The sequence below is a fragment of the Channa argus genome, chromosome 18 (assembly GCF_033026475.1).
Source record: "Channa argus isolate prfri chromosome 18, Channa argus male v1.0, whole genome shotgun sequence".
In the NCBI taxonomy this organism is placed as follows: Eukaryota; Metazoa; Chordata; class Actinopteri; order Anabantiformes; family Channidae; genus Channa; species Channa argus.
In genome coordinates, this window is record NC_090214.1 from 12,818,183 (window position 1) to 12,833,261 (window position 15,079).

The 15,079-nt window shown below is 39.6% G+C and overlaps 1 protein-coding gene across 1 annotated transcript in view; it reads left to right on the plus strand.

Moving 5' to 3' along the window:
• Positions 1 to 357: 357 nt before the first annotated feature.
• Positions 358 to 15,079, plus strand: part of nsmfa (NMDA receptor synaptonuclear signaling and neuronal migration factor a) — a 39,681-nt gene continuing 24,959 nt past the window's right edge. Inside the window, 2 exon segments of the mRNA XM_067484703.1 lie at positions 358 to 741; positions 14,862 to 14,923. Of these exon segments, the coding sequence (XP_067340804.1) occupies positions 671 to 741; positions 14,862 to 14,923 (133 nt within the window). The 5' untranslated portion in view covers positions 358 to 670.

The following is a 15,079-nucleotide window of genomic DNA, read 5'->3' on the forward strand; positions in this document are numbered from 1 at the left end:
CCTATCGTTGTGATAGGTTGTGATGCTCACAGAACACTGCAGCGCCTCAGCCCCTCTGCTCCCTCTGTCCTTGACTGTAGACGAGTTTTCCCATTGCAATGTTGGTGAGAGAGAGAAAAAGTGTGTGGTGGGGAGGGGGTGGGGTGGTACCCTGCTTCACCAGAATGAACGAACATACGACGAGGCAGTAAATGTAAAGATACACAGATAAAAGTCCAAGAAATGAATGAGATAAAGGCAGAGGTACCTACAAGGATGGCACTTATACAGCCCAGTACTTCCATGCCCCCCTCCCCTTTGTGATGATGATGGTGATATCGCCACCCCTACCATCCTCCCATTGCGTTTTCGATCAATGAGAGAGAGAGAAAAAGAGAGAGGTCTGTGTATTTTCAGCCACACGCTGACAGCTGTGCAGCCCCACACATACGTGCTCATATCTGGAGCGAGAGGGGAAAAGAAACAGCGGTGAAGAGGCTGACGTCTCTCTCTTTTTCTTTTTTTTTGTTCCATCTTTTGCTCTGCAGATGCGTGCGTGACCTATCGGCTCCCGGATTTCCCTTCAACTTTTTTTTTTTGTTTGTCTTTGCTTGTTTCCATTTTCCCATTCCTCCTTCCTTCGGGTGTTTGGAATGAACTGTTTTCCTGCCTGCGCCGTTTCCATGTCAGCATGGGAACTGCCGTGTCCAAAAGAAAGAATATAAGAAACGATGCGATATCTTCTGTCGCGGCAAAAGTTAGGTGAGTGACATTCAGAGCTCCCTGCCTTTATGCCTGATTTACTGCGGAAGCTTGCGCCTTCAGGTGCATGCCAAGGGAAGTTAGCATTGAGTAGCTGTTGTGTTTTGATGAATTACCACTGCGCTATTCCTGCTACAGATGCCCTGTGCAATGCGCAGAGAGGATCTTTGCGCGTTTCCTCACGTCTGATGACTGTCCCGTCTGGCTGAGCCAATTTGTGCTTTACTCTCCTTTTATCCTCTGCACCTGTAATGAGTAAATGTTGCCCATTTACTGTACATGGATGCTGCCCTGTAATTCCCCCATACTGTGTTTTTATTAGGACTAAAGAGGAAAACGCTGGAGCTTCTACTCATGTTGTGAATGAAGCATGATTGTGTAATGAAAGTCATGCAGAGGCAAAGCGAGGGCTGCTGTGACTCAAGTAACCCCGATGCCCGTTCTCACTTTGGAATCACCTAAAATAGCCGATCACCTTTAACAAATATCCTGTGCCAATTTGATATGAACAATTATTTGACAAAATAAAAACTGCTTTGTGTCTGGTCGCGTCGACATGACAGGACCTCACAGTGACGCCGCCTTCACACCCAGACTGTCAATTAATCAATCACAACAATCGATTAGGTTATTTGCCGTGATCACCAATCGCGGTCAGTTATCGGGGTGGTCAGATGGGGTAGCACTGGTAAGCGGCTGTAATTCATTTAGCGTGGACAAACGAGACAGACTGTTTGGCAGGAGTCCAACCGCGAGCTGTTAACGACTCACTCCTCAGAGACGCACCGTGTGGGGGATGTATGGATTTTTACAATAGTCCGATCTGCGTCCAGATGTTACAGCATCATGCAGAAACAGCCATTCGCCCTGTGTTGGCTGCATGTGCATGAGCCTGAGCTGAAGCTGTGTAAAAGCACGTGTGACTGTGTGACCATATGTCCACACGTAGCGCAGACAGGGAGCGAAGCACAATCTGGTGTGAGATTGGAATACAAATTCTACATTTGGCTTGAGCAGTCGACTCACTGCAGGCAGGCCGTGTGTAATGTTAATCCAGTGAATGACCTTGACTTGTGCAGACTCCAGAATTCATAGGTGTGGGCTGATATACTATTAGACCATTCTCTCTCTGTGTGTGTGTGTGTGTGTGTGTGTGTGTGTGTGTGTGTGTGTCTTCCCTACATTACACAGCCCACCTGCTGCATAGTATGTTAATATTTGCATGCAGTGTGGATGAGTGTGTTGTACAAAATGGCCAAGTGACTATTCAAAGCATGTCTGAAGACCCCTGCAAGACAGAGACACATACACATACACGGACACACACAGATGCAAACACACACATAAATGCATGCACTCATCTCTGTTATTTATACTCTTATCCCCAGCTTCATCTCCCTTCATATTTCGCACTTTCTGCTCCCCTCACTCCTTCAGACACAGAAGCAGCGACACACACAAGTCAGAGATAAAATTTTGGAAGTTAATAGCAGAATGAACCTCATCTCCGTTAGATGGAAAACGTAGCTGAATTGCATCCAATATTTATCAGCGTTTCACCTGCCCACGACCCCATAAATGTGGAAGCAGCGAGAGCGGTCATGCCTGACCGCATGCCACACAGTGGCATGCGGTCAGGCATGTGTTTCTATGAATTGCTTTCTGTATTGAATTTACATATGCTCACTTCCTTATTCTGTCTGAAGTACAATATTGTGAATCCTAAATGTTAGAGATCTGTGTGCCACAGCAACATATTGCTGCCACCATGACAATTTGTTTTACTCTGTATCTCGTTTTAACAAGAAAACTTTCTTGTTTTAACGAGACGATTCTTTGAAATACTGTAAATGTCCTCTGTCCTCTGCTACTGTCGCTAAAATGGATGCACATGAGCATTTGAATGGACTGATTAGGTTTTACTTTGTATTAGGCCTAATACAAATTAAAATTTTTATCTCTCTAAGCAACATAGATTGTATTGTTATCATTTTATTATTATTATTATATATTATGTTATTATTTATTATGTATTGTTATTATTATTACTCTGTCAAGGACACCCTAAACTCTGCATCTCTATCGGCAAAAAAATCTAATTGACATTCTAGATGTGGCATTGTTTTTCATGAGCTTTAGACTCAAAATTATACTTCTCGGTCGATAGACGTAAACGTCGTGAGAATGTGTTTCTTTTATTCATTGCACGGCAGACGTACGTGTCCAAAAGAGGGTGCTATCACTTGCTATCACTTTTAGCAAACCTTAATTTGCTAAAAATGAAGAAACAATCCGGAAACAGAAGCTAAATGCACGTGTTCCTCAATTAACGACACTCAGCATCTGTAAAGCTAAACATTGATTTCAATGATAAAATGGATTCGATGGCCTCTGCAGGAATAGTGCTTTGGCAGGTTTGGTCTTTTGTTGTGAATTTCACTTCAGTAGAGAGCACAAAATACAAAGACGAGAAAGTATGCGAAGCCTCTGGAGTTACCTTATTTTCTGCAGTCATTCCTCAGATGAGGATGTAATGTATTTGATAGACATAGTGAACTACAAGGTCCTGTCCTTTGTTGTTACTGAATGAAATTTCATGAGTGGTCACTTCCAAATAGTAATTTGTTTAAGGATTTTAATTTTCATATCAAACCCAGTCTTTTCTTATCCTGTTTTTAATTTTCCTTTTTGGGAACAAAAAGTCATAAGTTGATATACACATTTCAAAACACAGTGAAAAAAAAATACACTAAAGACTGAATAAAGCAACAGTACAACAATAGAATATATTAAACAGCATATACAAATATTATATCAAATCAGTGTGAACATCTAGACAGCTATGAACGGTTACATTTCTTGTTCTACTTTTCCGCTCTTCTTTCGGTTCTGTTACTGTTTCGTTCCTGACTCCCGACAGTATTCACTCAGCGTGGTTGATGCAGATCTCCACACGATGCGTTGTTGAGATTTGGGAGGTTTGCACGTCTGGGCCTCTGCGAGCCTCTGCGCCCTGTGGTTACCCATAATTCCCTTCTTTGCGCAGGTCCGCGTCGATGTTTACGTGTATCGATAGACAAGTATAATTTGGCCTTTAGGTGTATACAAGAAGGATTTGATGTGCACCACGATACAGTTAATGCGTCCATTCAAACATTCGCGTGCATCCAAACAACAACAAAAGCAACAGTTCTGAGGACAGGTCCACTACATATACAGTATTTCAAAGAATCTCCTTGTGATAACAAAAACAATTACTTTCTCGTTATAACGAGACACTTTTCTCTTACACGGAGTGAAAAGAAAATTTTCATGGTGGCAGCCATGGTTGCCGTGGTTTGCGCTTTCAGATCAATGGACTCCTCTTTTCCATTTTGAGATGTACTTGTACTTTTAGACATTCATGACATTTTGTGCTGATCTTTTCTTACACGTTATGCCAGAATACACATAGGCACTAAAAAGACTGAGCATCAGTGTAAAAGGGTGTCCTTCAGTGCCACATTTGGAAACAACTGGAAGTATCTTCTTTATCCCTGTGTTGATACAAGGACAAACACTTCATCTATTTTAATCCCACTGTATTTGCAGAGGCTGTTGATTTACTGCCATTTGTTTGCAACACATGAGAAAAAAAAGACTATTTATGTTTATTGTTAAATAAGCTTTAGCTTTTAGGCCAGACAGGTTAATGTGTGCCTGTGTTCACCTGCAGTCCTTGTCGACCATATGGCATATCTCCATGTTCTTGTGAGTGAGGCTAGATGTCACTAAGTCTGAGTCATCACACTTTGCCAACACTTCTCAAAAAATTGGGACAAAACACAAATCATTTCACACAAACTATATACCAAATATGCAACACACATAGACTTACTATAAACCTACACTGCACTCATCATTCTTGACCACATTTTTAATACGATTCAACCACATAGAACATGAAAGTCAAACTGAAGTAAATGTTTCTCAATTAATCCGGACTTGTTTGTCTATGTCACAACTGTGTGTTTCACTTGAATTGTTTGGAAGAGCATTAGATTTGACAAACTGCGAGTACCCTGCATGATGAAGAGTCTGGAAGACAGTCTCTTCACAGAGGCATGGTCTACTGAGGGATGGTCTACTCTCTTTGATGTATGAGGACTAGTTGGACAACCCCACCTAATTCAATAGAATACACATACACAATACACAGGAAACACTAAAGAGAGACTGGCTCTTTGTACCTGCTGTTCTTCTGTGCCTGTGTCATCTATTGCGTGTTTATGGATTGCTGGTTATGAAACAGGTCACACTGTCCTGCTTTAGCAGCTCAGAAGAAGAAGCCAGTGACTGTGAGTGAGAGGCAAAGAGAGAGGAGAGATTACCTCCAATTTACACACCACAATTCTGCAACACATAGTGAAAAAGCAAACGCTTTGATCTATCAGCCGGCAGCCAGAGAGGAGGGCTGAGCTGCGGTGCGGCTGAAGAGCATTGGACAACAGCATTCACAGAGCTGTGGGGGTGTGAAAGATGGCGTGACAGATCAAAGGACTGGTTTATACAAACGGTTGCAAATGAAATATTGTGTCTTTTTTTTATTCGGAACAATTGACAGGTGCGACTGTCTGTTGCAGGGGTGCAGTCACTCTGTTCATGGGTTGAGGGGAGTTATGTAATTATTGTTTTAAGCTTAGCAGGGAGACACTGTCTTTACACTTCTAAGAATCATTCTTTGCTAAAATTCCCTGGTTTACACAGGTATTTGAAAGTATACATACTGTATACTTTTAATTTGTAGTAGTATATTTTGTATCGTCATTTAAGCAAAGCAAATCTCTTCCTCAATATCTCTCCTTAGTCAAACAGTGTAATTCTTTGCCCTAATTATACTGAATGAGGCAGATTTTATTGATTACACAACTAGGACTCCAACAGTGTTGTGTGACTATCTGCATTCATACTCAGTTAACACTGAGATATTGATGTTTCAACTTTCCACTATTCTGAGCACTATTTCAAGATTTTAGTGATAAATGATTAGGTTAATATGCTGTTAAAGACCCTGTGCCATGGTTAAAACTACTGAATGCATTAGAAGTAGAAGAAGCAAATATTAGGGATAGCAGCCTTTTTTCTTTCTTTCTGCTGTTTCTACTCAAGTTTTCAATGCATAAAATGAAAATGTACATAAATCAGGTGAATGGAAATGCACTTATTAAAATGGCAGGGTATATAAAGATGTGTCATTATGACATCTTTATTTTTCATACCTTGACAAATCAAAATGTCTGCTGTGATAAAAGTTAGCGATTTAAAAAGTGTATGTTAAATATGTTTAGTGAACTGCAGAGTATTGTGTTAGTGTGTTTGTCTGAATCAGTTAGACTCAGGTGCTGCGGTGAGCCACTAGTGTACTGACATTTTAATCAGCTCCCTGATCATCGGCTTTGTTCCCACATGTCCCATAATGCACCACACTTTCAAGACTGCAGTTAACATTCCAAAGTCCCTTCAGCCCTTAGCACATTCAACAAGGCCCTCAACAGGTATTCAAAGCCAGATTGTTTGCGTGTGTGTGTGCATGTGTGAGATCCAATTCAATTTGTCTATCTGAGAGTCTGAATCAATGAGGCACATGAAGAGTGAGGAATCCCTTCTCCTGGCAGCACATTGTTTACAATGGAGAGACACACAAAGACATAAGCGTTGATTATGTTCATGTATTTGAATCCAGTGTTTAATGTTCAAAGTTGTAACACTTGCACAAGTCACTGCTAGCAGCCCCATAACCATAATTACTTTGATTTTTATTTGGGCTAAAAGGGATAAGAACATCTTATGAACATATAAATTGGGTGTGGGTGGTAAGATTCTTACCACAGTGAAAAACATGGCCTTAAAACTTTTAAGGCACTTAATAAAAACAATGTAAAGCTTGGTGAGATTCACCTCAACAACAATGGGCCCACTCTGGCCACCTTGAGCAAGCCCTGGGCAATGGTGGAGAGGAAAAACTCCCTATTACACAAGAATCCTCCAGCACAATCCGGCTCAGGGCGGGTTGTTATCTGCCTTGACAGGTTGGGGTGAGTGGAAAGTTCAGAGTGGAGAGAGAAAAGAAAAAAACAACAACAACAAAACACAAGGCAGGTTGGTACAAACAAATTGGAAACTGTCTGATAGATAAGATCTAAACAAGCCTATAAAAATTCCTTTAATGCCAATGACATGTTCCAGTCTCTGAGCAATAGGTAAAGTGAAATATTAATTTTGAATGAGTAATGAGTAATATATAATAATTTTGAGTGTGGATGTGTCAATAGTGGAATGAAACAGGCCACTTTATGCAGCAGTGTTGTAATACATGGGGCTAAAAGAGCTGGTACCATTACACAACAGAAAAACACTAATCAGTTATTCCCGATAAGTGTTCTCTTAGTTCTGTTTGATATCACTGTATGTATCAAGTTGAACATGAACAAGAGGAGATAAGGCAGGAAATTGTGTCCATGTATAGTCAAAGTGACTATACATCTCCTAGCACCTTGATGTTTACAGTATGTGACCACACTTGCTAACATTATCAAGATGTTTAAGGGCCCACGGGAGGAAAATTGGCCACGGGTTGAAACGGATAGAGAGATAGAGAAAGAAGGAAAATCTCTGCAAACTCCATCATGAAGGTAACCAAGGTGCCATGACCATTTTCATGTTGTTAGATTTCTTTTAATTCATTTGGTTTCTGATTATTTCAAAATGTTTTGATTTAGTTAAAAAACAAATCGCATTTTACTTTCTTTAGGATGAGACGGTATACAGTATTTAATTATTGAGAAATGGACAAACTATATACAACAACACATCCTGCACATTAATGGTTCAAAGTAGTATCTGATTGTCATAGAAAGGGTTGCAAACAGTACCACTGTGCTTCAAGTAATCTGGTTTTCTTATTACCCTATTAAAATTAAGCATTGCATAAAAGTTCATACATAAATATGACCCAAAACATGAAGCTCCAGATTTTAAGCAAAGTAAACACTAGAAAAACTAGGTAAAGGAAACCCAATTAAACTAATGAGACAAAAAAATAGCTGAAAGTCTGCCATGCCAGGGTTTTCTAGGAAAGTCTTACAATAGATTTTTTAGATTTTGGACTCCACCAGTTGTCTCTCTGGCAGACTGCGTACAGCTTTGTTGCCACTGAAGTGGCAAAACCACGCAATGACTCTAAATTGACTCTAAAGTGTTTCTAGCAAAGGCTGGTTAATTTGTTGATTTTGTCTGTAAGGTAAACCTGACGTATGCAGTTCATGCAAGGATGCCAACAAACATCCTTGAGTTGAAACTGTTCTCTTAGGAGAAATAGTCTAAAATCCCTCCAAGCTGCTGTGTAGGACCTACAAACAGTTACCGGAAACATTTTCTTGAAGTTCTTGGTGCAAACGAAGATTTACAGCATGTACTAAAGGCACAGGCTTACAAATGTTTACCATACGCAAATGTTTGAAATTCAATAATTTTCCACAAAAAATAAGTAAACAGGTGTAGTCTTTGTCTCGTTAATTCTTCTTCCTTTTATCTAGTTTTAAAACTTGAGTGGCTTAAGCTACTTGCCTCCTGCATTTTATTATATTATCTTTCCTCCTGTATGGATTTGGTTTTATGTTGTCTAGTTTTTCTGTGTCTTTGTGTGACTCTATGGCTTTATAAGTACACTGTAAATTCTAATTAGTTAACCACTTTAAAAAGCATGCAAACCTATTGTTTGGATAAAAGGTATAGTAAACTTACACTTTAGTTTACTCAACAAAGAAATTTGAAAAGAATTTACAGCATTTGAAACTGTGCTCTTAACTTAGTATGGAGTATTCAGAATTATGATTTCAAACAACAAAACAAACACATGCACCCTTGTCTTTTTCTGTTAATCATTCTGTTGTGCACGAGTGCTCCTAGTGTTTATTTGCTGTAATGATCTAGTGCTCAGTTCATTCCCACCACACAGTGTAAAATCTACTTTACACATTACTGCATTATTGTTAAATATGTTTTCACTTGTAGTGGTGAATTTTAGAAAACATTAATTGTCCCTCCGTCCTTAGCAAATGACAGCAGACAATGCTCTGAGGACAGAAAAAGTCAATGGTCTGTTTAGCTTTTCAACTGTACTTATGAATTGAACCAGTTTTTTTATAGGCCTTTTTGTAAATGGCTGTCTCCCACTAGTAGTTAAAAAATTCTCCTAGACAAGGACAACGTCCTCTCTACATTTTGTTTTCTAAACAGTGGTTTACTTGTTTAGCACAACTGCAAGCGTGGGTGGACATTTTACACCTATCACCCAAGAAAACAGTCTGATTGATGGACGTACAAAAACATTACTGTAAAGCACGCTGAAAGCAAACTCAAACAACAAAAAATAAAATGGACAAAATACCACTACGGTAAAAAAAAGTTTCACCATCTGCACCATTAGTAAGCATGCTTTACAGTTTGGTAATGTTCCAATCTGTTTAGTATCTAGTTATGCATTGTTCCCTCTAGATCTATTACAAAGTTGGAGTGCTGAGGTGTATCTTCCCGTTGTTGAGGATCCTATTATGCATCTGCAGAGTGGTTAGTTGAATTCAAATATTTTCAGTTTCAGACTGTGCTTATTTGTGTCTGACTCATTTAGCTGGTGAAATGCAAAGCACCCTACAGTATCTGCTGAACTGTAGACCCACACAAAGGTGATACATATGTGCTCATAATCAGTCTGACTCAATCACTCACTTAGCATGACCAGACAGTAAGCAGGAGCTTCAAGTTTTACATTATACTTACAGTGGATTATATGACAGGATTAGCACTCCTGGAGTTTAGTTCTGTCTAAGACATTGATCATATGCAGTACCATTTTTATCTCAGCACCTGTTCAAAAACAACCTGTTGATATTTCAAATGTAAAAGCCTTCAAGTGGCCATGGGAGTTCTTGGGAGTCGGATGATTTTAATATAGAACAGCAATGTTTTTAAAGGAAGTTAGGATGGATGTATGGGTGGACCAACAAAATGCTGGTTGTTTCCCATAACACAAACATCCCTAACCTCAACCAATACGTTATTATTGTAGCCATGGCAGGTTTTCTATGTCTCTGCACTGGTGACAACTGTGGCCAGAGGAAAATGCAGGACACTATAATAAAATTAATCTAATGTATGTTTTTGGATTAGTTGTCTGTCCCATTCTCCTGAACATGGTATCTCAGGGACCCCTTTTGGGAATTTCTTCAAGTTTAGCAGGAAGATCAACTTTGACACAGGGTCAAACTGATTCGGTTTTGTTGGTCAAAGGTCAAGGTCACTGTGCCATTCTGTCTGTCCCATTCTGTCTCAAGGGAATTTCAAAACAAATGACCCATAAATTCATTTATGGACAAAATTAAGATCTGGACAGACACACATACAAACTGCAACTTGACTGGTTGGTGGAGGAATATAAACCTCACAAACCTGTGGTCAACAAGCTGTATGCTGCGTATATGAAAAATTATTGTTTTGTTGCCAACAGCAACAAATTATAACCCAGAAATAGTTTTCAAAACAGAAACATTACAGCAATGACACAATATTAAGTTACTGCATTCAAATACATGGAAATAAAATGGTGCATGAAAGACTGAAATTTAATTAAAAATTGAAAAATGAAAAAACTAATCTCACCAGTGGACCATGTGATGAGATTGTTCTAGTGCTGTTTTTGAAGTCGAGAATTAACTGTGAACCTCAGAAACATTATTTGTGCAGTGTTGTACAGTGTTTTCCAGTACGTATTAGGGGAAACTTAAACAAGCACTGCTACAATCCTTTAAGGATCAGATGTCTTCATTGAGGTTTAAGGTTTCACTCTCACACAACCATTCTCTTCCAACACTGCCACATTATCTAATCTGATCTGAATCCGGGACATTGAATTTGTGCCATCACTGCCACTCGTGCTCACACGTTCTCTCTCTACAGTATATTCATACATATGTTTTTATAGTTAACCAACAATGTCAGTAAACCACATCCTAGTACTCTCACTAGTATAAAATCACAGTGCTATTGAAGGTTAAATAGCACAGTGGAAATTAGGATTATGGTTGAGATGATTTTCAAAGTTGCAGTTGCCTAAAGGAGCAAATGGTTTGTTGTCTAATGCTGTTTGTTGTTCAATCTCTTTTCCTTGTTCTCCTGACTGTACTCTCTCTGTGTCTGCCCATTTCCTCAAGTTTACTCTGCCTTTCATTTTTAATATGCCCCCATTTCCCTCTGTACACTCCCCTTCAGCTCTGCTTTAATCTCCTCCTCACATACTCCCCTCCCCAACTTGTTCCTTTCCCCAAACCCCTGTCACATGTCTGACAGCATGCAGAACAAATTTGCCCGTCAAGCTCTTCATCTTCTTCTCTAATATTTCATTTCATTTTTCACCTGTGCTTAGTTTTTCTCACCACCTTCTTCTTGCACCTGTGTCCCTGGTGTTCTGTGTGCTCACATATCATATATGAAGTGGGTGCACTACAGTAAGATGAGACAACAGCAGCAAGATAGGTTTTGTTTAATGGATGGATTGAGAGGCATTTTGCTGTATCCGTTTCCAGCTCAGTTTCCTCTCATGTATAATGGATGCTGAGTGTATCTTGCACCATTGTTTGCGGATTCTAATCAGAGTGCCTGGCCTGTTGAATAATAAAACAGGAGGGCAAAATAAAAATGTCTGACGGACACCTGCTGATTCGAGTGTACACTGCATTAATCACAAGCGTCTGTAGCAGGTATTGTATTATTACATCACCTATGCAGACAGAAACATATCTTATCTTGTTGGCATTGCCCTTGAATATGTATAGAAATTCACAAAGACACATACTGTATGCACCTCCACACGTGTATGCAAAATCACAAGTGCACACAGACTATCACAACAGAATAAGTAGAGAGATGATGCAGTATACTAGATTTGCAGTGACATGCATGGTGCGCTATTTTTAGCAGTGTAGTGAAAGGAGCTGGATGGTGTCGCAGCACGTGCAAAGCCACTCAGACCTCACTAGCACCCCCAAACTCTTGGAGAGTTTGCCATTAGAAGAGCAGTGGAGGAGCTGGAGTGACTAACTAAAAAAATCAATAGCCTCAGATAACTTTTAATTTCACTTGGTTTGTGATCATTTTATCATGTTTTGAGACTTCATCTCTGGTTGGTTTGGAGACATCGGCCATGCGTGTATTTTGTTAGATAACGGGAACAGCTCTATGTTTTACCAAGCAAGTCTGTCCATAATGTTCCCTTTCCCATCACACCATGGGTAACTGCAATGTGATTCATGCTGTGCACTGCACAAGTAGTTTTCCTCTCAACAGCAGGACAGTAAAAAGGAGTTACATTGCTTGGGATCTGGATTAGTGCAGCTCCTCAGCAAAATGTGGCTGCCCTCTCCTGTTTCATTACTTCCTGTAATATGTGAAAATAATGCTAATCGTGATATCAATGAGATAAAATTATGAACTGCAACAGTCGATTACATGCATATATTTTTTGTTACAAAGGCAATCTGAATCCTGTGCAGGAATGATGGACTTGGTCACTACATACACTGTCTGACTATTGCAGAGATAAAAAACAGACCACAAATACAATATCAATAAAAATAATCTTTGAGATTTTCTTCAACCTGAACTCATGAAGTCAGACCTGGGTTTTCAAATTTTGTACAGTCAAAATTGGTGTTATGATACAGGTCTCACACAATACTGACCTCTGTGTTGAAAAGAGTGAATGGATTCCTATAGGACTGGAGGACTGTCAAATATCAGAGTCCTAGTTCTTACTGGTTAAGGGAGTAGCAGAATTTGGTGATGATAAAGTAAACTGAACAATAAAGTAAATAATCAAACATTTCATTGTTTATTAGTGGATGACCTGTACCGAGAGACCATTTTTGTTTTTTCTCTCACGATGTTTTCTTTAAATGTGCAAAGGAGCTTTATTGACTCAGTATGTCTGCAGAGGAATCCTGCTTTTAAGAAGAGAAAGCAGTGGGTGGGGGGCGAATATAGAGCTGAGTTTAAAAAAAGTAACTCACTCTATGAGAGAAAGAAAGATGGTGCATCACTGCAATCCTGCTTTTTGTGTGTTTGAAAGTGAGTGAGTGAGTGAATGTCTGCTGTGTTGGACAGGCTTTAATAATTGACAGAGCTACAGGGGAGGAAGCGTACACCCACAGACAGGGGATATTCTTCTACATCTGTGTGTGTCAGCAGTCACCTCTGACATCAGCTGCATTAAGAAAACAATCATCGTGAACACTGAGGCCATTTTCCTGGATATACTGATGCATGTAATCAGTTCATTATTCCTTGATAGACGAACAGGCGCTTTGGAAACATCAGGCTATGTTTCAGGATCACATCAATGATCAAACACTATGCATAATGATTTGTACACCTGTTATCCAAAACCAAAATAAGCCCCGACTCATAACAGAACCATTGGTCTGTTTTACTAACAGACCATTAGAAAGAAATAAAAAACAGTTTGCAATACTCAGTCAGTCATGTAAAATTATCAATTTAAAAAAAAATGTTTTAAACATATAATCAATGCACAATACACAAGTTTAAATTCAAATTGCTCATTCACGCTGGAAAATGCTAAAGTGCCTTAAATTATAGATTATAACATGTTTTACTGCTATGAGTGGATACACTAAAATCATAATGAAAGTTGAAAATTAAAGTTGCAGTATTTTTTCTCAAAATATAACTAATCACTGATACCCGTGCTTCAGAATTACACTCAAGCAAATGTTGTTAGTAATTTGTTAGACTATAAAGCGTAATGTTTTCCAGTCCATTAAAGAAAGGAAACATCATCATTAGCTTATCATAATCCTTGCTATAGGAATGAATCTGCTATAGGAGAAGATTCACACTTATCAGCCACAACATTAACCCCACCTGGTGCTTTTAATGTCGTGTTTTATTTATTTAGACATAAAAAATACACACAAAAGAGGTGCAAAACCCCTCAGAGGGACTTGTTCAGGGCAGTCTCAGGGACTACTATAGTACAAAAATGGGATGTTAATGCCAAAGACAATACAAAAACTGCAGTCTGCAGCTACAACAGCCCCATACACAGCAAACTGCAATGCCAACTGTCGATCATGCAGCATAAAATTTCGTCCATGCAGACTGCTGTTAACCACAGGTGACGTGTCTCAAGGGTGTTTATTAATAGCATATAGTATTAGAGTTACTCACATTTTCTCCTTTCATCTCCTCTAATTCTCTAATACTATCTTGAATGGTTATTGCTGCTGTAGATTTCCTCTCAGCTAGAATTCAAACTGATGCTAAAGAGCAATCTTTAGTTTAATCTGTTTGTCTCTACACCGTCTCTCTTTTTTTACTCCTGTCACACACGGACAGAGAAGAGAAACATTAGACGCTCAGTGTCATTTAAAAAATGAGACCTGGAGCCATTTTATTAAAAGAGAGAAGCTCTGTGGTGTTGAGTTTTCACTATCTGTGGGTGAAGGGGCGTCTATGAAGTATTTCTTTGCCTGTTTCTGTGTGTGAGTAAAAAGGCTGAAGTTGGGGGTGGGGGGAGTGGTGAGGGTTAAATGTGACATGATATGTACTGTCAGCACTTCTTCGAGCATTCTACTTTATGTGCTCTCAAGGTTAAGTATTTTCTTTTTGACAACGATACACTACATACATTCTGCGAGAGTGTGAAACAAGCAGACAGACACACTTATGATCTGCTGCCTGCAATTACACGCACCAACCCAACCACACCAGAGGTCACACTGAGAAATTAAGCCAACCGAAAACAATCCTTCTCTATATCTACTCCTGCTGTCTCATACTCTGTCCTCCTCTCTTAGTTTGAGGCTGCCTGAAGTGGGGAGATAAAACAGCTGCATCTTAATCTGTGGGTGGCACAAGCCTGCAAAGAAGGCAATTAGGTTTATAATTTACAATTCCCTTGCCCCCATGTCTTCTCTCCCCTTCCCTTTTGCTCTCCTTTCTCACTCACGCCTCCTTTCCATCCATGAATTAATGTCTTTTTGTGTGTCGTGTGTGTGTCCCTACAGAGCAGCGCGAGCATTTGGAGAGTACCTGTCCCACACACACCCTGAAAACCGAAACGGATCAGGTCAGCGTCTCTGCCATCCCGCCATTTGTCGATCGTTCTGTCCTGTTCTGATTATTGCTTAATGGTATTTAATTCTTCATCCACCTGCCGCATCTCACCGTACACTGAAAAGCCAGGTTGTGACTACAATGTCACTAAAAGAGCTGATAATAAAAA